Source organism: Canis lupus, chromosome 23 (assembly GCF_011100685.1).
Source record: "Canis lupus familiaris isolate Mischka breed German Shepherd chromosome 23, alternate assembly UU_Cfam_GSD_1.0, whole genome shotgun sequence".
In the NCBI taxonomy this organism is placed as follows: domain Eukaryota; kingdom Metazoa; phylum Chordata; class Mammalia; order Carnivora; family Canidae; genus Canis; species Canis lupus.
In genome coordinates, this window is record NC_049244.1 from 37,573,883 (window position 1) to 37,596,942 (window position 23,060).

A 23,060-nucleotide genomic window follows, 5' to 3' on the forward strand; every position below is an offset into this window, starting at 1 on the left:
CTTACGTATTTGGAAACATCATAGCAGACACGTTAAAACATACAACCTCCTTCGTTTGACGTAATGAAGGTGTGACGGTGAGTTGAGTTGTGCTGTACTACACTTGGCTTCCTGACATAATGCCCTTTTTCTAGGGCAGATATTTAAAACGTAAATGTATTAACTTTAATTTTGCTGCCTTCTTTCAAGTAAGTTTACCAGCAAACCAGCCAATAAATTTACCCCAACCTCCAGCGCATTTTAAGGATCCAGGAAGATTTATAATGTAGAGCCGTGTGCCTGGAGCGCTGCGTGGCTGCAACAGGCCTGTCATTTGCGCCCGCTCTTTCCAGGTCAGCCACATCAGCATCCTGCCTGAACTTCCTGTCTCTGGGCTCCCTGTCCTCAACCGCGTGCGTGCCTTTTATACGTGCCTTCCAGACTCATCATCCTGAAATACCATTCTTTTTTGTTCCATTCTTTCTTGACAGTCTGGGTTGGAGCTGGAAGCAGGCCAGGCCCGCCTGGGCCTTTCCATCACTAGCTCCCAGCCCCGGAGTGACCTAAGGTCCCCGTGCCCTAATGCAGGCCATCCCTGACATCAGGCCAGGGCCTCCATCGGCCGTTGGGCCCACCACACTGCCTGCTCCAGGCCCCCGGCCTCTCCCAGCCTGGGAATGGGAAGATCTTCAATAATACCATCCTGGGCCCCCAACAGAGGCTTTCCAACAGTAGACACTGTTTCCGAGGCTGCTCATGTTTCTCTCCAAAGACTTACATCTCCTATAGTCTCAATCTTTTCATGGGATTATCCCCTAAGGCCTCCGCTTTGACTTTCTGCTGGTCTCCCAAAGGAGAGAGAGAGACTGGTCTCCTCGTTGTTAAAGGCAGAGGGACGGATTCAGGGACGTGCAGGTAGCCATCCCCGGGACGGAGGACTGGATGGTGCTAGGACGTGGCTGGTGTAGCAGGTCGGAGGGCTGGTGAGCCTCAGACTGGGTGGCAATGTGGTCATATCCGGAAGATAAATTCAATAACTTCAAATAATTAATATAATCCAATCTTTAATTGTATTTTTTTTAACATTTATTTATTTGAGAGATCGAGAGAGAGAGAGAGAGAGAGAGAGAGAGACAAAGTGCCTACAAGCAGGTGGGGGGGGGGGGAGAGGGAGAGAATCTCAGACAGACTCTCCTCCGCTGAGTGCAGAGCCTGACATGGGGCTTGATCCCAGGACCCTGAGAGCATGACCTGAGCGGAAATCAAGAGCCAGAGGCTTAACTGACTGAGCCACCCAGGTACCCCTAACCATTAAAATTATTTTAAAATAAAAAAGAATAAATTACTAGTAATAATAGTGGCCCATCAGTGTGTCCCCATGGCATTTGAGCCCCCTTACTCTGAGTTCCCATTACTGTGAGTTCTCCCCATACTCGCATGAACCGGTAGGCTTGGAGGAGGTACTGCAGGCGTCCGGGCCACACAGGCTGGGACGACAGCCCGGTCCATCTGTGTGTCAGATCCCTGTCCTCGTTTCCCCAGGCAACCACCTTCTCACCCCGCAGCAGGGATTCACCGATTGCTGGAGAAGTGCAGCATTTCACTGTCACGCTGCCTAGGCCTTGCGCAGTGCCGAATGGTTTTCATTACTGCGGTGCAAGGATTAAAAATCTGTTTTAGGGACACCTGGGCAGCTCAGTGGTTGAGCATCAACCTTCAGCGCAGGTCGTGATCCCAGGGTCCTGGAATCTAGTCCTGCATCGGGATCCCCGCGGGGAGCCTGCTTCTCCCTCTGCCTATGTCTCTGCCTCTCTCTCAGTGTCTCTTATGAACGAATAAAATATTTTTTTAAATCTGTTTTAATAGCCCCAAGGACAGCTCCTGCCACATTATTTTTTATTTTAGTATTTTTCTGTTTCTTCTTTTGTGTTCACTTTTCCAGATAAACTTTAGTTAATCATTCTGGCAAGTTCCCCCCAAATCCCATTGGTGCTTTAATTGAGATCATACAACACTTTCGGGTTATTTTAGGGGACAGCTGACATCTTTGAGTTATCGAGGACTGCGGCCCAAACATAAAATAGGTCTCTCCATTTATTTCCAGTTTCTGTTATGTCCTTTCTTGTGATTCACGTTTTTTCTCTTACAAGCCTCACACATTTCCTGATGTGTTTATCCTCAAGTATTTTATCTTTTTTGTTGTTATCATGAAAGGAATCCTACCTTCCATTGTATTTCCCAACTTGTTATATGTCTACAGGGAAGCTGTTGATTTGTTGATGACCAGTAATTTTCTGCCTCACTGAATTCTTATTTCTCTCCAAGGTTCTCTTTTGGTTCTCCTGGGTGTTATAGGTATACAAGCAAACCATCTGCAGAAAATGACAACTTTGCCTTCTTCCTTTTATCTAATTGTTTGGCTAGTACTCCAGAACAGTGATAAGTGGTGGTGGTGGTGGTGGTGGTGGTGGTGGTGGTGGTGGGATGGTATAATTTTTAATAACTAAATGGTTCGTGACCAAGTAATTATATCATAATTTAATTAACTGCTCACTATTATATACATTTAGGTTATTTCCAACTTTTCCCTCTTATAAGTAACAATGCAGTCGAATGCTTTTGCACCTGCTGGTCTTTTTATTTATATCAGCATGATAGATCGGTAGGAGTAAAAATAATAGGTCAAGGAGTATGAACTGTTTCTGAAATTGCTGATACTCAGTGCCAAACTGATTTTCCAGAAAGGGTTTCTCTAATTAATTAAACATGTATATGTGAAAGCTTCAAATAGTGGCTGGTGCCTTGCAGAATCTCAGGATTGGGGCACCATTTCCTCAGAGAGGATGTATTATTAAGTGAGCTTGGTGGTCAGTCTTGTCGGGAGAGTGTTTTCTAGTCAACTCAGACCTGGTTCAGAACAAGAGATTGTGGCATCATAAGGGGCTAGTGCTGAGGCCAAGTCTTGGGGTCCCCTGAGCTGCAGTCCAGCAGAGCCTGTGTTTACCTTCTTCTGAGAATCCCCTCTGCTGGGGACTGTGGTAAACTACGCTACCATTGGGCATGTGTCCAGGATTGTCCTGACTGGTCTTGCCCAGGCCCGAGAAGCCACTCGTCTGTGGCAGGGGTCATTGGGTGGCTCTCTCCCTCTGTGCTGTCTCACTCTTCCTCTCCTGGCTCTGCAGAGGGGCCAGCTGCTGGGCTGGTCTTGTTCTTCCCTCGTAGCCCTCGTCTTTCCTTGCATAAAGGAAACAGGGTGGTATGGGCTTAATTGTGTTCCCCTAATATTCTCATGTTGAAGTCCTAACCCCCAGAATCTCAGAACATGACCTTATTTGGAAATGAGATACAGTAAGATGTGGTAAGATGACATCACTAGTGTGGGTTCTAATCTAATATGACGGAGATCCTTATAAAAAGGGAAATAGAGACACAGACACTGAGGGAAGGTCACATGAACAGGAAGGCAGAGATTGGGGCGCATATCTCCAACCCGAGAACCACCAAAGACTGCCAGCAAACCACCAGAAGCTAGGGGAGAGGCCTAGAACAGATGTGAGGCCCTCACAGCCCCTGAAGGAACCCACCCTGATGACATTCTGATCTTGGACTTGTGGCCTCCAGAACTGTGAGACCATAAATTTCTGTTGCTTAAGCCCCTCTAGTCTGTGGCACTGTATTAGGGCAGACAGAGCAGTCGAACTCATAGGGCAAAGGCTCCTCTGCTCAACCAACGTGAAGCAAAGGCCTCTGTGCTCAGAAAGATGGGTCAAGATGGCTTCCACAGGTGAGGCCAAGGGTGAAGAGGGGCATGGGAGGAGCACAGCCTGTAGAGTGAGCATTCGGGATCCCAGGACTTAGCAGCCCTGGTGTGGGCCTAGAGCCTAGAAAGAGAGACGAGGATGGCCTGGGTGCCCAGGGAGCTAACCACATGGCGGCTCCCTGGGGAATGTTTGTTGCACAAACCCAACAGAGTCCTTGGTCAGAGGCCTCCGCTCTCCAGGCCCAAGCCCTGTAGCTATCCCACTAGTGTTGGATGACCACACAGGGGATGTCACTGCAAGGAGGCAGAGGACTGGCTTCTCGTGAAGCCTACAACTCTGCAGGTGTAGACAGACAGGTGGAGGTTGTCACGGGTGAATGATACGGTCCCTAAAACCTGCTATCCAGACCTTCCAAGGCTGGCAGTAGAGGGGGGCCCTGTGGAGAAGGGTGGGGGACCTCAGAGCATAGCTGCTTGGGGACTGCCACAGCCCCCAGCAGGCTGGCCCAAGCTCTGTAGCAGCCCGCCCTTCCCTTCCTCCCTCACCACTGCAGACACCCAGGCTGGGTCACTGGGGGAAACCCAACTAAAGACTTGGTGAAACAGACCTTGCCAGACCAGAGGCCGGGGACCTTGTTTCCATGGCAACGCCGCATCTTCAGCTTGGGGGAGGCCACCCCGAGACCCCTGCCCAGAATCTCATTCTGCAGCTGGGCAGAGACTTTGGAGTCCAGCCCAGCCAGCTCTGCCACAACTGGTTCCATAATCGTGGCTGAGCTCCTCAACCTCTCTGAACCTCTGTCTTCTCATCTGTAAAATGGAGATAGATCCCACCTGTCACAATTCTCCTGAGGACTAAGTAATATAACAGATACATACTGCCCAGCACGGCACTGGCACATAGAAGTGACCACTGCAGGGGAGCTCTTATCATTACCTGCATATTACTCCCCAAATGATGGACACCTAGGTTCTGTCCACCTTACAAATATTTTTCCTTTCCCTTAAGCTGAGCAGCAGACCGCTCACAACACGAGAGGCATCAATGATGCACACTCATCTTAAATTAATCATAATAGGTTCTGCACTATTCATTTCCACTCACTAGCCCTTGCTCACCAGAGACATTTTAGGATTTCCCGAAAGCATTTTCAGGGATGCTTGTAAATTCATTCTGCTTTGTTACAGGCAATACTCCCACTCCAGGCTCTTTCCTCCGTGAATGCTTCTCCAGCCACACGTTCAGAGCCTCCCCAGGGCAGTGGAGGCCTTCACGATCCCCATATAAATGAACTGAAATCCTAATAGTTTGTTCGTTTGTTCATGCTTTCATTGATTCACTCCTTCCTTCATCAAAGAGCAGGAATTACTTAGGTGAGAAAGGTGTATCCAGGAAGAAAGAGCAAGAAGTCACAGTTATAAAAGGGCTCTGGGTGTGGGGGCTGCTCAGCTTGGCTGGGGTTAGAGGGGAGGATGGTAGTGATTGATTAAATATTTACTGACCATGTCCTAGGTACCAGGTCCTGTGCAAAATGCTGATAAGACAGTGAACAGGGGAGCCAGGGAGCCTGCCTTGGAACTTTGAACTCAGCAGGAGACATGTCACAGCCAATTACAGAAGTTATCCTGTGGTTGCTGTGGTGTTGGGGTGGCACACAGGGGAAGCAGAGGGTGCTGGGAGAGTGCTTGAGGGGGCTCTGGTCTGCCTTTGGGGGGGGTGTCAGAAAAGGCCAATCTCGGGGACCTCTTAAGTTTAGAGGGGAATTAACGAGTCAAGTGTCTGTTCCACGGTGGGAGTGAAGAAAAAGGTATTCCAGGCAGAAGGAGGAGCATATGCAAAGGCCCTGAGGAGAGAAGGAGGCTGGTATAATTTAGGAGCTGCATTCACAAGTTGCATGCATGGAGCAAGGCAAAAAACAAGGCTGAAGGGACACGTGGGGTCCCACAAAGGTTAAAGGGAGCAAGCAGGAAGTAAAGCTTTGTGTAGATAAGACTTTCAGGTTAGGATAATTTGGGGAGTGAGGAGATTTACAAAGTCACAAACAGGGGTCAAGGGCAGGTGGCCAAGTGGCACCCTTGAGATGCCTTATGTTCCATGCGACTGCCGGAGGAAAGCAGCGCCAGGGAGGAGAACGCTGCCCGGCAGGACTCCCCAAGCCTCAGGGCCGCCAGGCATCCTGCCTGTGGGTGAGAGGCCGCACCTCTGCCTCCACCTCCCACCTGGGCTCCAAGGGCCTCCTAGGCCCTTTCTTCCTACCGTCCCTGAATCCTAGAGGTGCAGTCACCGCCATGCGCAGCCTGCCCTTTGTCCAGCATCTCTATTCGCAGGCCTTAAAAAAGGATTTCCTGCAGCCTAAGCTAGCCGTGGTAACTTAGAGGACACGAAATGGCTCCGAAGTGGCCATGCCGGGCCTGTGTGCTGCAGAGGTGTCTGTGCATCTTGGTTTTCCAAGAACCGGAGATCAGACCCAACAACCAGCTCCAGCAGGATTTAGACTTTGTCACCTGTCCCAAATGTGCATCCTCGGGAGCCAGCAGCCGCCAGCGACCCGGAGCCACGGCCCCTCTGAGGCATCGACGAGGCTGAGCCGGCCTGCCCTTCCAGGACGCAGTTAGTTCTACAGGGAGAGCTGAGAACGGTGCCGTGGGGTGGCCACAGGCCGGTCACACAAGGCCCAGAGCAAGTCTGCTGGGTCTTATCACCGAGCCACTTGGGGTCAAGCAGAGTGTGGGCACAGCAGAGCCTGCTTGTCACCCGAGGGGCACAGCCACAGGGGAACAGCACGTTTGATTGGCATCCTCAGCTCCACGCCACCTCGGCCCTGAGGATGAATGGAAAGACTCAGGGCCTCGAAAGGAACCCAGCTTCTGTTTTGAAGTTTAGCAAAAGATCTTAGACGCTATTTTCGATTCCTCTACACCTTCCTAGCATGTCCAACGGCCTGCTCCTCTGCCTCCCCCTCCCTTCACCGGTAGAAGCAGCAGCGAGAGTGGGCAGCGGGGCCGGAGCAGGCATGCGGGTGTGGACCCTCAGTGGGGACCGCCGTCCCCACCCCGGTGGCCAAGCCCAACAAAGTCACAGGCAGGGGACCAACAGTGGCTGTTTTCTTTTCGAACTGAATCCTTGAAATGGATTCCATGATGTTTAGGGTGGCTGGCTTCAGGTGGGGGCCTAACATCCTTCCACAGGGTGCGCGTAGATTAGATCGTTGGGGTTCACCAGAAGCCTGTACAGGGTTAGATGTTAATTACATGTCAGTAAAACTGGAAAACAATTTTAAAGAGGAAGGCATAATGCATTTTAGAAAAATTCCCACCCAAACTAAAAGTAGGGTGGTACTTAAAGGGATATTTGAGGGCAGCCCGGGTGGCTCAGCGGTTTAGCACCACCTTCAGCCCAGAGCGTGATCCTGGAGGCCCGGGATCAAGTCCCACATCGGGCTCCCTGCATGGAGCCTGCTTCTCCCTCTGCCTGTGTCTCTGCCTCTCTCTCTCGCTCTCTCTCTCTCTCTCTCGAATAAATAAATAAAATCTTAAAAAAAAAAAAAGGATAATTGATCAGAAAAATTCACTGATGTTGAAAAAGCTCTTTCCCTGTTTCAGATCAATGAGGTGTCAGTGAAATAATGCCAGCATTAAATAATAAAGGCACCCCCGGAAGGGTGTGATTAATTATCTAATGAGGGTGCAAGCAATGAGTGCTGTCAGCTTGTGGAAAGGCATGGCCCCTGGGGGGCAGAGCTACAGAGGGATGGACCTCTGGGAGGAGGACCTTGTGCAGGGCTGGCACATAGTAGGAATGGGCTCAAGGGAGAGGGCCAGAGAGGCGTTTCAGGCAGGCGGGATGGCAGGAGCAGAGGCAGGGAGGCTGGAAAGCACTGGAGTCTGCAGGCGGGAAGTTTGTGGGTGGGTTCCTTGAGGGGAGCCTGCTGGGGCCAGACTGTGACCCGGACACAGCGCAGACATCTCCCGGTGGCTGCTGCTGACCAGTCCACAGAAGCTTCTTTGAGGGCCTCCCAGGCATGCCCCTGAGGATGCCCGGTGCACGGCTAATGGCTGGCGTTGTTTTTGGCAGCTTGGGGTCGGGAAGTGCGTGGGAGGAGATGGCCTGGTGGGGCTGAGAGCCTGCCAGGCCTCATGGTCTGCACACAGGTGGCCAGTGTCAGGCGGGCAGTGGTGTCTGCGGACCTCACTGCCCAGATGGGCAGGGCCTCCCATCACAAGTGAGCCTTTGTGGCCCGGGTTTACGAAACCAGCCAAATATTTTCCCTTGTCACTTTATGAGGTGCTAGCTCTGCCCATTCAAGCTGGGAAAAATAAAGCATCACATAATTTGCTCCATTAGAGTTGAGGAGGTTTGAAGTTAAGGGAATTCTGCACCCCTGGGAAGGCCTGTCAGCCCGAGGGGGAGGGGTGTTCCCAGGACCCCACCTCTGGAGGGGATGTGGGCACCATCCAAGTCAGCTGCAGGTTTTGCAGACGGAGAGAATGAGGCCATGAGCCTGGAAAATCAGCCCCAGAGATGGCGTTAGATGAAGAGAGCCAGTTCCCTGAGAATCTTCTTTTAGCTCCGTACTTTAAGGGACTGTTTATCCCCTTATTCACAGGCGAGGCCAGGGAGGGCACAGAGACATTCTCCTGCAGAATTTGCCCACAAGGCACAGAGGTTTCCAGAAGGGTTTCAGAGCCGAGGTACCTGGTGGGAGGGAACGTTGTGCAGTGAGGTTAAAAAGCATCAGCCTTAAGTAGTGAGCGAGTGGGGAGCCACTGCCACACCATGATTTCTAGCTTCCCGGTGAGTTCTTATATTCCCTACAAGGCCTCCTTTCTTACTGACCATGGCCTATGATTTTATTGGTAGACCTACTTCCCTTTTTGCCTCTAGTAATGAGTGTCATTGGGTACTTGCTATTCTCCGCCAAGCACTTCATTAGGTTCCACGTCCTTTCCTTCAAGGAGGTTCACTGAAACCCTACTCTATACAGGCCCCTGAGAATGCAGCGATGAAACTCTCCTTTACAAGTGGCTTATTTAGGGCAGCCCCGGTGGCACAGCAGTTTAGCACCGCCTGCGGCCCGGGGTTTGATCCTGGGGACCCTGGATTGAGTCCCACATCAGGCTCCCTGCATGGAGCCTGCTTCTCCCTCTGCCTGTGCCTCTCTCTCTCTCTCTGTGTGTCTCTATGAATAAATAAATAAAATCTTTTTTAAAAAAGTGGCTTATTTATAGTAGCAACGAACCCATTGCTACAGATGAATAAGTTGAGCTCATAGAGAAATGACCTGCCAAAGACATGAAGCTACTCTATCTATGGCAGAGCTGCATTTTTTTTAAAAGATTTATTTATTTATTCATGAGAGACACAGAGAGAGAGAGAGATGCAGGCAGAGGGAGGAGCAGGCTCCATGCAAGGAGCCCAATGTGGAACTCGATCCTGGTTCTCTAGGATCGCGCCCCAGACTGAAGGTGGCGCTAAACCACTGAGGCACTGGGGCTGCCCGCAGAGCTACATTTTAAAGCCAGGCCGGGGACAGCCCAGGTGGCTCAGGGGTTTAGCACCTGCCTTCAGCCCAGGGCATGATCCTGGAGTCCCGGGATCGAGTCCCACGTCGGGCTCCTGCATGGAGCCTGCTTCTCCCTCTGCCTGTGTGTGTGTGTCTCTCTCTGTCTCTCATGAATAAATAAATAAAATCTCAAAAAAAAAAAAAAAAAAAAGCCAGGCCTGTCTGACCTCAATGCCTGGCTTCTCTCTTCTCACTGGCCAGGTTAGAAAGAGGCAAATAATTAGTAGAGAAGAGACAATGTAGGTAGCCCCAGTTATAATTCTTTGGTTTGCCTTCGGAGTTATACTCAAATTAATCATAGTTTTGTATGCTAATTACCTTTAAAGATGAATAAAGATCTATTTTCTTGAAAGCAAACCCATGATGGCCACTGACCTCAATTCCACCAAATATGCGGTGACTCCGCATCGCCACCTGGTGGCCGAGCTCTCACATAGCAGAGGAGGGAGAGTGAGAAGAGCAAAGACTTAGCTAGACAGCAGCTGTGGGTCAGTGGAAGGGACACCATGGCTCAGGGGTCCTGGCCTGTGACCTGCCCTGGCCTGGCCACGTGGGCACTGAGTCAGCCACTTCAGCTCTCTGGGACCAGCAGATCCTTGATTGTGCAGTGCCTGGTGGACTGGTATCCCTGGAGATCCTTCTAACTTGTACATTCCCTGACTCTCTTGTCTTTCTAACGTTGCATTGAACTTGAGGGAAGAAGGCTCGAGTGGATCTTGAGGCACCAGTGGAAAAACTAGTGTCAGGCAAGGAGAGCTTTCCAGAGCTCTCCTCTAAGTGTGTGGTGTGCCCCACCATGAGTTTCTTACCTCTCTAGAATCTTCTCTGACTCCAGGACTCTTAAGGTCCTTTCTCACCCCCTGCCTTTCTTCACTGGACTGGAGATCCTTTTCCACCCATGATGGTGTCTCCATCAGGAATTCCCTCCAATCATAATCCAAGAACTCAAGTCCAGGGGGTTAGAGAAGGCCTAACCCAGGAAGGGTGGTTTATTAGTTGTATTCTCTTATAAGGAACAGCAAATCTGACCCAAAGTACCTTATGTTAGTAAACGGAATGTGTATGGTTTTATCACTGACTAGTACTTGGATAAATCTGGCTTCAGCTTCACCTACATCCAGGGTTCAAACACCAGTGCCAGAATCAGGTTTCCCTCTCTCTACTTCCTAGCTCTTCTTCCTTTGCGCCTAGTGGTGCCTTCGAGGTATTTCGTGGGGCTTTAGGTTCTCATACTACACGAAATGACACCATCTAAATAAGGACAGTGATTCCCCACTGATCCCTAGATCTCCCATCCCACAGATCACCACTCTCAAGCCCCTTCTACACACGCATTCTGGAGGCCCCATGATTAGGGTCTTCCTTCTCGAGTCCCAGGATGACTGCAAGGAGCCACTGGGGCCACCTTTTGGCTCCTTCTCTTGCAGAGCCAGCATGTTTGTATCCACCTTGCCTGGCGCAAGTCCTGGAATGCATACTAATTGGCCTTGCTTACATCATATGCCCACTCACGAACCAATCACTGTGATCACTGTGATCACTGAGTTGGAATGTGCTGACTGGCTGAGCCCTAGTCAGTCTCCCCTGGGGGAGCTGGGATGGGGCAAAGTCTTGGGAACGCACGGTCTTCAAGGGAATCTGAAGAGGAGAGAAAAGATGCTGGAGGCAAGCCTACCAAAAATCCATTAGTAACGAACATAAGGATTAATTGAATGAAAGTTTATAAATGATTGATCATTCGAATGAATCAGAGTGAAAATCAAGCGTATCCTTCTGATAACTTCGCTTGGTTGCCTCTGGCGTTTCATTCAATAGCAGCTGGATTCTTTGCTCCCCACGCTGCCTTCCACAGGGGGCAGTCTGGGTGAAGACACATTTTTTTTTCCTGATTTTATCTCTTTATTCATGAGAGACACAGAGAGAGAGAGAAAGAGAGAGAGAGACACAGGCAGAGGGAGAAGCAGGCTCCATGCAGGGAGCCTGACGTGGGACCCGATCCCGGGTCTCCAGGATCAGGCCCTGGGCTGAAGGCGGCGCTAAACCGCTGAGCCACCCGGGCTGCCCCTGAAGACACATTTCAATGATGACTTCAATCAGAGACCTGGAGAAATGAAGGTATTTCTTTAGATTTCTGGGTTTACCCACAGGAGTGTGTCTTGCATGTGATATCCTCCTGTAACTATTGGGACAGCCTTACATCCCCTCCTCTGGTCTCTGATGTTTGCTCAGAGATCTTATTTGTCTAGAGTGGGTTTCACTCACGGTGCTGCCCTTCCTGGACTGATGTTTAAAATTCCAGACAGAGACTTCAAATGGACAGAGCCTCAGGGACCCTGATCCAAGCCCCCGTGCTGTGGATGGGGACCAGTGAGAGTCAGGGGTTTGCCAAGGCCACTCAACCAGTTAAGTTGCAGAGCCAAGACCCTCTACCTGGCAGCCCCTTTCTGTGGCTCATTACCATGGGATTCCTCAGTAGGCAGGCAGGAAGGCAGCGGAGGTGAAGGCCCAGATGACACCTTTGCCTTGAATAGTCCACAAAATCATTTTTCTTTAGTCAGGCGAAAGAGTGGGGCAGGCCCCTCGCTGTGTGTGTTGCAGGGTTCATCTATTGTGATTATTTCTGGCTGCGGGGCATCCCTTCCTAATTGTATTTTGCTCAGACTAATGTTAAAAATTAACTTTCCCAGCACATTCAAATGAGGCCAAGGGAGGGGGTGGAGTGAAAGCAGAGACTTGATTTTCAGCAAATAAACCCCAGGGAATCATCTGGAATGGATGCCCTGTGTGCATTTGATCCCTCAGAGATGCAAAGCCTTGTACTGAGCAGCATTCTGTGCTAGGGCCTGGGATAACACTCTGAAACCAGACACAGACCCAGCCTCAAAAAGCTCCTGGTTTATTGGAGCAGCCACACAGATCCTGATAATTCGGTGAGATAAGATTAATCAAGTGCTCTAGGAAGTGCAGTGATGAGAGTGACAGATGCTTGGGGAAGCGGTGGCATCTAGGAAGTGCTCACAAAGGAGGGATATCAGAGTTGAGATTTAAAGATGTTACTATGGCACGGTTGGTTGGAATGCAAGCGTGTGCAGCCACTCTAGAAAACCGTGTGGAGGTTCCTCAAGAAGTTAAAAATAGAGCTACCCTCGGCCCAGCAATTGCACTACTGGATTTTTACCCCAAAGATACAGATGTAGTGAAAAGCCGGGACACCTGCACCCCAATGTTCATAGCAGCAAGTGTCCACAATAGCTAAACTGTGGAAGGAGCCACGATGCCCTTTGACAGATGAATGGATAAAGAAGATGTGGTCTCTATATACAACGGACTATTACTCAGCCATATACCGGAGGGTATTATGCTGAGTGAAATAAGTCAGTCGAAGAAAGACAATTATCATGTGGTTTCACTCCTATGTGGTATATAAGAAATAGTGAAAGGGACCATAAGGGAAGGGGGAGGAAACTGAATGGAGAAAAATTAGAGAGGAAGACAAACCATGAGAGACTCCTAACTCTGGGAAATAAACAAAGGGTTGCAGAAGGGAAAGTGGGTGGGGGATGGGGTAACTGGGTGATGGGCATTAAGGAGGGCATGTGATGAGATGAGCACTGGGTGTTATACTATATGTTGGCAAATTGAATTTAAATAAAATATTTTTTAAAGTATATTTTAGTATGTGTGCTGCCGAAGCGAGCACAAATATTTTTTAGAAGTACAGAGAACTGATGGTTACCAGAGGGGAGGTAGTTGGGGGATGGGTGAAATAGGCGATGGGGGTTAAGGAGAGCACTTGCTATGATGAGCACCGGGTGATGTATGGAACTGTTGAATCACTGTATCGTACACCTGAAACTAACATAACACTGTATAGTGGCTGGAATTAAAATAAAAATTAAAAAATTAAAAAAAAATTAAGATGTTACTAGATGGAAAGGCTGAGAAAGGCATTTCAGGGGTGAGTACAGCTCGTGCAAAGGCCCAGATGCTTAACAACTGAGCCACCCAGGTGCCCCTTCACTTCATATGTCTTGGAGGTGACTCAGCACATTGGGGGCTTCTTCATTCTTTCTGACACGTGGGAGTTCAGCTGTAGAGCTTAGAGACCTTCTCATCTGGTCCCTGGTTGCTGGTGGCAAAGACTGGAGACCCAGAGAAGTAGGAAGCCCGCTCAAGGTCTCCCAGCTGTTTGATGACCGAACCAGAACTCAAACTCAAGTTTTCTGCTTCTCATATCTACCCAAGGCCAGCCAGGCCCACTTCCTTGCCTCAGTGGTCCTCACTGTCAGACCATCATTGGAAAAGGCGATGGCTGAGCTTGCCAGTTGTTATAGTCATTGGGACAGTAGGCTGCTAGAGCCACTGGCTTCTTGATGTGTGTTCCAGACTACCATAGTAACCTTTGTCAGTGCGTCCTCCCCTCTCCCTCCCCTCCCCTCCCCTCCCTCCTCCTCCTTAGCCTTCTCTACCTTTGCCTCAGCAGCCCTGTATCAAGCCTCTGGCCCATCCCTAGCCCAGCAACTGGTCACTATGACAACAAGGGCTTTCCATCAAAAAGTGGCCTTCCAGGTATTTTATTTTGAGCTCCAATTAAGCAGGGCAGGCTGCAGGCTGGGAGCAGTGCAGGGAAGTGTGTTTTATGGCCTGTGAGAGAGCCCAGGTGCTATTTATAGCTCCTTAATCGGTGTTGCTAAATGGGGTCTTAATGCAAGTCCCGTGGCAACTGCACATTTCCATCACAGAGAATCTCCTCCCCGCAGCCTCACTCCCTCCATCTGTCGGCCTGAGTGGGCTCCCGGCAGCCCCTCCTGGGGGAGATGGTGCCTTCTCTGCGCTCAGCAGCTGTCGGCAGGCTGCCTGGCCTTCCTGACCTCCTCCTGACACACACAGGCCCTTTGCAGCCCGGTCTCTGGGGATATTTGATCCCCAGCTGTCACTTCCATCAGGAACCCGGAGTCCTCCGGTGGCCGTTTGTGTCAGGGCTGGGATTGTGCCCCCAACCTCCCTCCCCAACCCCATCAAAGCCAGAGTGGGGTGAGGGACATGGATGGCTGGATACGTAAGTAAGCGCCCACAAAATCCTTCCCATTAATCCCTCATGGTATTAACAAGCAGTTTTCCTCACGGAAACAGAGCAGGGGAACTCTTACACCCCGCTCCCTACAGCTGGGGAAGTCAGCCCGAGGAGGGGAGAGGACCCAGCTGATGTTCATTGCCCCGGCGCTGGCCCTGGGGCTCCCCGTGTGCCACCTCCTTCAGGCCTCCCGTCACTTGGTTTATAGAGAGAAGGAGCCTATTTCAGCCCGGGAGGCCAGATCTTGCTGCGCTAATAGACAACCCCAAATCGTTGACTTCAAACAACCGGGGTTTGACTTTTGCCCTTGCTGAGTGCCCGTCGCTGGTCAGCCAGAGGCTCTATTCTGCAAAGTTTGCGTCCTTCGGGTCCAGGGCAAAAGGGCTAACCCCTAAGTCACCGATGCAAAGGAGAAGGCAGCAGTGAACATGTTGGCTCCTGAAGCTTCCCCTGGGAAGTGATACACAGCACGTCCGCTGACCACTCATTGGCCAAAGTAGGTGCACGGCCACACCTAACTTCAGATGAGTAGGGAAGGGGAAAGCTGGTCCTGTGCCTGGAAGGGGACAGCTGGGATATTTGAAAACAGCCCTGGGGCTCCTGGGTGGCTCAGTGGTTGGGTGTCTGCCTTTGGCTCAGGTTGGGATCCTGGGATCCTGGGATCCCCCATCGGGCTCCCCACAGGGAGCCTGCTGCTTCTTCTGCCTATGTCTCTGCCTCTCTTTCACGCTCTCTCTGTCTCTCATGAATAAATAAAAATCTTGGGGATCCTTGGGTGGCTCAGTGGTTTAGCGCCTGCCTTCGGCCCAGGGCGTGGTCCTGGCGTCCCAGGATCAAGTCCCACATCGGGCTCCCTGTGTGGGCCCTGCTTCTCCCTCTGTCTGTGTCTCTGCTTCTCTCTCTCCATCTCTCATGAATAAATAAATGAAATATTGTAAAAATAAAATAAAATAAAAATCTTTAAAAAACCAGCCCTTGACCTCACAGAAGCTCAAGGTCAATGGTGAATGATTTCCCCAGATCCCACAGTTCCTAAAGCCAAAGCAGGGATTTGAACATTCAGCTGTTGCTCCCAGAGATCTGTGCTCTTTCCCCATGTCACAAAGTGGCTCTAGACATGGGTGCTAAAGACTGACTTCTGGCTCATATTCTATCTCCGGTATTCACAGGCCATGTTACCCCAGGTAGCAAGTCATGTAGCCTCTCAGAGCCTCATTTCTCTATAAAATAAAGATCCTCATGCAGGACTATGGCCTGAACACCAAAACTTTATTCCTAAGTTGGGGGCAAGCTCATTTGGCAGCCAGACTCCATCTGAACGGGTGTGAGCCTATTTATAGTCATCCCTTATTTCACTCAGTGTGAATATTCAGAGGGTTCACTATAGAAATATTAATGTATTTGATTGCAGGCACTGCCCCAGACCACAGGGATGTTATGCAACGCATGGCACATGCAACTTAATTACTAAACTCTGGAACTCTCTCAATTTTGAATGCCTGGGCCCAGGGTTTGGATAAGGGACCGTGAATCTGTAGCACTTCCTCCAAGGGGTCGTAGCAAGGATTAAGGGAGATGCTGTGTCACAGATTCTGAGCACTAGGCCCAGCGTATAGTAAGTGCCCAATAATTGGTGATTATTCTAGGTCTCAAGATCGAACTGACAAGACAGGAAAGGGGCTCCAGTTTGCACTTCCCTGAAATCGGATCTCCCCGGTTCCTGAAAATTCTATCCTAGGAAACAGACGTCCTTTAGGGCCTCATAAATCGTTGAGTGTGATTTTGGGATGATTCACCCTGATAGCAAATAGGGTGTTTATGAAGGTCCTCAGAGAAGAGACAACATACTGTGTAAGACATATCAACTAATACACGACTGGGCAGAAATCTGAGGTTTTGTTTTATTGTTCACGTCTCAGAATCGTGGATCCTGGAAGAGAGTTCCAAAACCCTGTTCCTCTGAAGTGCTCAAGACCCTGTCTCAAGGGCGGAAACTGAGAGCCCACCCTTCACTGTCAACTTCCCTTCTGTCCTCTGCTAAATAGACTGGGGTTCTAGAACAGAACTAAACATGCGTTTGGCAGAAAGCTTCCGCTGCTGGGCCCAGAGCCCTGCCCTCTGGCCTCACACAGGCTGAGCACTGCAGCCCAGAGAGGCACGGTGTGTGGTGCTTAGAACCTTGGTTAACACTGCCAGGGTTGCAATCCCTCCTCAACCACTCACTAGCTGCGTGTCTTTGGGCAGGTTGTGACCTCCGTGTGACGTACTGTCCTCATCGGTAAAGGGGGATATCGGTGGTTGTTGTGAGGATTAAATGAGCTAATTTTTGGAAAGTCCTTAAAAGAGTGCCTGGTGCAGCACACACACTAGAAATGCGGGCTGCTCCTAATAGGGTGAATTTGGGGCAGAGCTGACACCTGGGTCTTCTGTCTCTCACTCCAGGAATCTTGTCCAACTAAATTCACATTTTTAAAAATAAGCGTTGACAAGGATATGGGGGAAATTGCCAATGGGAATATAAATTGATGCAGCCACTGTGGAAAACAGTTTGGTGGCGCCTCAAAAAGTTAAACATAAAATCAACATATGACCCAGCAATTCTACTCCTTGTTACATACTCAAGAGAAATGAAAATAGGGGGACACCTTGGTGGCTCAGTGGTTGAGCGTCTGCCTTTGGCTCAGGTTGTGATCCTGGGGTTCTGGGATCGAGCCCCACATCAGGCTCCTCATGGGGAGCCTGCTTCTCCCTCTGCCTGTGTCTCTTCCTCTCGTGTCTCTCATGAATAAATAAAATCTTCAAAAAAAAATGAAAATCAGTCTTCAAACAAAAACTTGTCCCCAAATATACATAGACACAGTATTCACAACAGTCAGAAGGTAGAAACCACCGAAAATGTCCATTAGTGGATGAATAAACAAAATGTGGTGCATGAAGACAATGAAATATTATTTAGCCATAAAAGGGAATGGAGTTCTGACACCTGCTAGAACATGAGGAGCCCCAAGGACACTGTGCTAAGTGAAAGAAAGCAGATACAAGAGGCCATATGTTGTATGATTCCATTTATATGGAATATCCAAAATAGATAAATTCATGGAGATTGAAAGCCAATTAGTAGTTGGCAGAGGCTGGAGGAAGGAGGAATTCAGAAGCAGTAACTGTATAATGGGTGCAGGATCTCCTTTGGGTGGAGGGTGATAAAAAGGGTTAGGAATTGATAGGGGTGATGGTTGTACAACACTGTGGATGTTTGAAATGCTATTGAATTATAGATTTTAAAACAGTTAATTTTATGTTATGTAAAGCTCACTTCAAATAAAAAATAAATTGATTGCAAGGAAGCTGTCACCAGACTTCAGTCAACAGGGCAGTTGTGCTCATGCAGAAGGTATTCCCCGGGTGAACTCACTCACCCCGAGCACGACCCGTGGGGAGCTCCCTTCATCCCCCACAACCCCCAGGAAACTATGTGCTCTCCAAACTGAGGGTGCCGGATTCATTTCCGATCCCCTGGCACCTGGCTTTGCACACAGCGGGTCCTCAAGAACCATGGTTCCCCGGGGAGTAACTGATAAAAGCGCAGTGAATACACAGCGGGGCTGTCCCCCACTTGCTGGCTCTGCACTATTGTGCCAGCAGCTTAGCCTCGGTGCTTGTTCTCCTCACTGGGAAAACATTTGTCTCCAGATGCAGGACCCAGCAGAGGGCAGTTGCTCGCCTTAGGTAGTGGTAGTGGTGTGCATTATTATTACTTTAATTGGGAAACAAGCCCCCCCCCAGCTTTATTGAGATATAATTGCCATATAACATTGTGTAAGTTTAAGGCGCACCACACGTTTTTTTTTTTTTTTTTTTAAGGCGCACCACACGTTGATTTGAGACCCCAACATATCCGAAAGTGATTACCTCTGCAGGGTAAGCCACCACCTCCATCACTAGTTACCTTTCCTTTTCCCTGGTGGGACCATTTAAGATCTAGTCTCTTGGCAACTTGCAAGATCGGTCAAGAGGATTCTCAACCTAAGTTCCTTTAGGGAACTGGTTTTGCCACAACCCGAACTGAGATATTTTCCTGCCTTTTTCCAGCTCACGCTAACAAAAAAGTTACTTTTGTCCATCATTTTTCTCTACTAATCTGTTTGTTCATAAATCCTCCACCATCTGCTATCCCTTGTCTGGAGTAAAATAAGAAATAGGAAGGTGTCTGATTTTATGGCAAAATAGATATGGGCATTTTACACCAAATATATCAGTCTTCTGGGGATTGAATAGTGTCTTGTGGGGAACACACTCTGGAGCAGACAGCTCTGCCCTTTACTTCTGGGTGACCTTGGGCATCACATGTCCTCTCTATGCCTGAGATTCTCGGCTCTAAAATGAGGATAAGCATGGTACCTGCCTCATAGGATGCTATCAGGACTGAAGGAGTTGCCAAAGGGCAAGTGACTGGCACTTGGGGTGAGCTCTGTATCCACATTGTTATCAGTGGCGGGGTAGTGGTGGTGGTGCTATTACTGTTACTCTGTGGTGGTCCCTGCAGTGCCCCCTGACTCCCAGGTGTCCTGACCCCTCACGGTGGATTATACATTTCACCAACCTGGTATCTACACAAAGAAAACTGGGTGAGAAGAAGGAGTGGATGCCTTTTGGCGTCCAAGCGAGTGAGATCTTTCCAATCTGGATACTCACAATCCATGCTAAGAGACCATGAAGAGTGGGATTGGGTTTTCATGCAGTTCGGATTTCTTACATGTGATTATGGATAGTATAGCTAGAGACATCCTCACCACGGAAGAACAGTGAGCAAGGCACTGGATCCCATTTAGTTTGTGCCTCCGCGGTTGGATCAGACCTTCTAGCAGTTTATGAGGATGGGCTGCCCCTCACGTGGTAAATTCTGACAAGGTGGTCAGGGAGCTTCACTGCTAGCCTGGGTCTGTGTCTGGGCCAAGAAATATTTTGTTTGGCCATACTAAGATAACACAGAACTGTCCCATAAAAATCTGGGTTTCAGGGTTAGTTTTTGTTTTTAAGAGCAGGAAATCTGGAATACCAGGCCCGCCTTCCTGCCTGGAGCCAAAGCTAGAGCTTATGTGTGTCCTCTGGTGTCCACAGGCCCCCATGTTCCATACCCACTGCTTACACCTGCTCCTGCCAGTCATTTAGGTACCCCCTGTCCCCTAGGCATCAGAGTTTGCAGCCTCTGCTCTAAAATCCTAACATATCTGTGATAATGCAAGTGGTTTTCACCCAGGCACTGATCATTAACTTTTTAAAAATTTACCTAAAGCAAGAAGCCATTTGCCTTGAAATGAGAAACAGCAATAGGGCAGCCATTTCTAAATTTGTTAGCTCTTAGGCCATATCATGGCTCTTTCCACGCAGAAAATATTTACAGATCTCATCACTTACCACTTTTCATTGGACACTTCTTCTCTTCCCAGGCTCTCCCCTAAATACGGGGCTCCTCTTGAGCTCCTTGGATCCTCTCACTAAAGGAGCAGGGAGCCAGGCTGAGAAAACTAGGCAGGCTCCATCCAAGAATTCAGTTTATTCATCAGTTTTGCTTAACTTTAGAAAAACAAGCTTCCACCACCCTCCTCTGGGCCTGTTTCTGAGCTCACACTTGGAAAGGTCAAATAAACACAGTATGTCCATTAGAAGGCCTTCATATGAAACCCCGGGGGTTCGTGCTGTTTAGCAAGATGCTGGAGTGATGACGTTTCCCAAGTGGAAGGAAGTTGGCCTGACCTTGGCTATTTGCTAGAAAACAGGAGCCCACTCTGCCAGTGAGCCCCAATGGTTGCAGGGCCTCCTCAAGAGGGGATGCTGGTGCTGCTGCTTGTTGCTCCCAGAGAGGAGAGGCCCCCTCATGCAGTCGGCTTTGGCTTCCTTCTTTCCAAATTCCTAAGGCCAAATCCCAGGTGGGATCCGGTGATTGGATGACCCATTAGTAGCTGTCCCCTGCTGGGCGGAGTCCTTTGTCTGTGCCACATGTCCCCGCTTGCCTGCCAACCACGGCTGGGCTTGTTGGGCCAGGGGCTCGCCTCCAGTCCATTCAGGGATCTCCATGCATGGAGACAAGACAGCAAGACTTAGAGCATCTCCTGACAGGAGAAGTGCCGCGTACGTCCTCGCCACGACTGTTTGCATTTTTGCTATTACTATTGCCAGAAATCCAGCCAAAGAGCCCAGCAGAACACCAAGGCAGGCTTTGAAAATAAATAGATCAGCACTCATGGCTTTCCTCATGCTTCTGCTTCTGATGAAAAAAATTGGAAGGAACATACCCAAAATAGAAGGGGCTGATGGACGGGGCCGGAGTGTGGGATTCTGGGGAGCGAGCGTCGCACCCAGGCTTCCTGGTGCAGGAGCTGCTGTGGCCTCCTCCAACCTCTGGTCAGAATTGTCTGTGGTCCTTGACGTGGAGGCATCCTTCAGGGGTGTCTGTCCTGCTCTCCACGCCAGCTGCCAGCTGCCTGCTTTCCCTTTGTTCTAAAGGAGCAACTGAGGGACGCCTGGGTGGCTCGGTGGTTGAGCGTCTGCCTTCGGCTCAGGGCGTGATCCCAGGGTCCTGGGATCGAGTCCCGCATCGGCCTCCCTGCACAGAGCCTGCTTCTCCCTCTGCCTAGGTCTCTGCCTCTCTCTGTGTGTCTCTCATGAATAAATAAATAAAACCTTAAAAAAAAAATAAAGGAGCAAGAGAAACAAGAGGAGCTGTCACACGTGATCGCCCAGCTACACCAGGGCCTGAGCCTGTGCCCCTCGCCTCACACCCTGTGCCCCCCACGCCCCGAGGCAGGCATCGTCCCCTTCCACGGAGGAAGCAGCTGGCCACTTAGAGCCAGAAGTCGGCTCCAGGCCTGGGCCGTCTGTCCTTCCAGCTGTGCCTTCCCCCAAGCGCTGCTGAGTTCTCGGCAGGCAAGAGTGACTCCATTATCACTCATCAGCTCGCGTTCAAGTGTAACTCGTCTTCTGGCCAAGCCTCTGGCCAGAGAGAGGTCGATCCGTGACTTCTCTCTCTCACTTTTGCTCTCTCTTTTTTGGCTCTTAACGGAACCTCTGATACACAGAATTGGATTAAACGTGATCCTTACTTGTAATACACCATCATTGCTCCCATGCAAAGCCCCTTTCATTCTAACATGCTTATTTAGGTATTTACTTCTTTATACCTTAATGCTGCCGTGAATCCATCCCCTGAGCCAAGGACCGGAGCATCCGCAGTTGGGCACCTCCGTCTCCATCCCTGTTCATCCCTGCCAACCTTCCCTTCTCTGAATTTTATGCATATTGTTCCTTATGGATTTTTCACTTAGAGACATATGTCTAAACAATGACTTATTTATAGTTGTTCTTGAACTTTCTAGTTTGTTCCAATACCACACTGTATTCACTGCTATGGCTTTAGGTAAGTCTTGCCATCTGGTCGGGAAGTGCTGCTGTACCCACGCTCCTTATTCTTCTTTACAAGGGGATGCATCATGAGGAGAGGGATCCATCCCTGAGGACCCCAACACTGCCCTGGATGGGGCATCCACCAGCTGTCCCAGAAGGACCATTCTGTTCCCTTCTGTGGTCGCCCCCCTGTAGGATGTGTTTTTTCCAGTATCTGTAGGGGCAGCCAGGTTGTTCTCAGGACTGCAGTAGCAGAGAAAACTTCTGGGGACATTGGGATGATCCATGGTGCAGGGTGGATAACAGCCAGAGGCCTCGCCCTCACCCCCACCACCTCCCCAAGGCTCTCCCCGCATGACCAGGGGCTGTCCTCAGCCAAAGCCAGGATGTCCAGCCATCGTGCAGCTCCCCAGGGCGAGCTCCAAGTTGAAAACAGTCAGATTTTCTGGGAAATTTTTCAGCTGAGTCAGGAACATCCCTCTACCAGACTGAGGAACTGGCGCAGTGTGTTACTAATTCTGTCTGCCTGTGGGGACCTTGCTGGAGGGTTCTTCAGCTGGCTTAGGGCAAAGTAAAAGGGCTACCTTTTTTTTTTTTTTTTTTTTTTTTTTTTTCATTCCTTGTACCAAAAGAACTGGGCTGCAGTTTCCTTTGTAAAGATGAGGCTTATTGCAGCTGCGTCCTCTCTTCCAGACACCGGCCTGGTCATTCCCACAGACCAAGTGCCTGTGGTGTCCAGAGCAGAGCCATAAGGGCTGGGTGGCAAGGACAAGAGCCGGTCCCTACCTGTGGGAGCCCACAGACTAAGGAGTGAAGATAGCACCAACAACAGAAATGATTCTAGAACAATTCAGGGTGGTCCAGGATTCATCACAGGTTGAGGGGTAGGGAAACCACATTCCCCAAACTGAAAATTAGACAATGACATCTGGCAGTGGGACAGAGCATTTCCAACAGGGGCTGTCCCATAAACTCCTCAGGTGAGTCACCATAACTACGAGAACCGCTCAGAGGCCTCTGCGGGGGAGGGCTATTTGGGAGGCAGGAGGAAGTCTCACCCAGCACCGTGGGGGAGCCGTGCTGGCTGGGGAGAGGGCAGAGGCCGGGAGACCCTCAGGAGGCTGCTTTTCATGGTGGAGTCAGAGGGCTGGTGGTGAAGATAGAAAGGCAGGGTGGATCAGAGATGTTTAGAAGGTAGGCATGGAAGGGCTTGCTGCTAGGGCCAATTTGGAGGGCAGAGGAGAATTTAGGAGCCTAAGACATGGCCCCCAGGACAGGGACC

At 49.9% G+C, this 23,060-nt stretch overlaps 1 protein-coding gene across 4 annotated transcripts in view; it reads left to right on the forward strand.

The window, feature by feature from the left end:
- The window catches only part of SPSB4 (splA/ryanodine receptor domain and SOCS box containing 4), an 81,322-nt gene that overhangs the window by 46,410 nt on the left and 11,852 nt on the right, over nucleotides 1-23,060 (forward strand). Inside the window, exon 3 of one of the 4 annotated variants that reach the window (XM_038571061.1) lies at nucleotides 4,928-5,040. The exons of the other annotated variants lie outside the window; for them this stretch is intronic. Coding sequence (XP_038426989.1) covers nucleotides 4,928-5,031 — 104 coding nt within the window. The 3' untranslated portion in view covers nucleotides 5,032-5,040. Of the gene's footprint in view, nucleotides 1-4,927; nucleotides 5,041-23,060 lie in introns of those variants that run through there. 4 annotated transcript variants of the gene reach the window in all.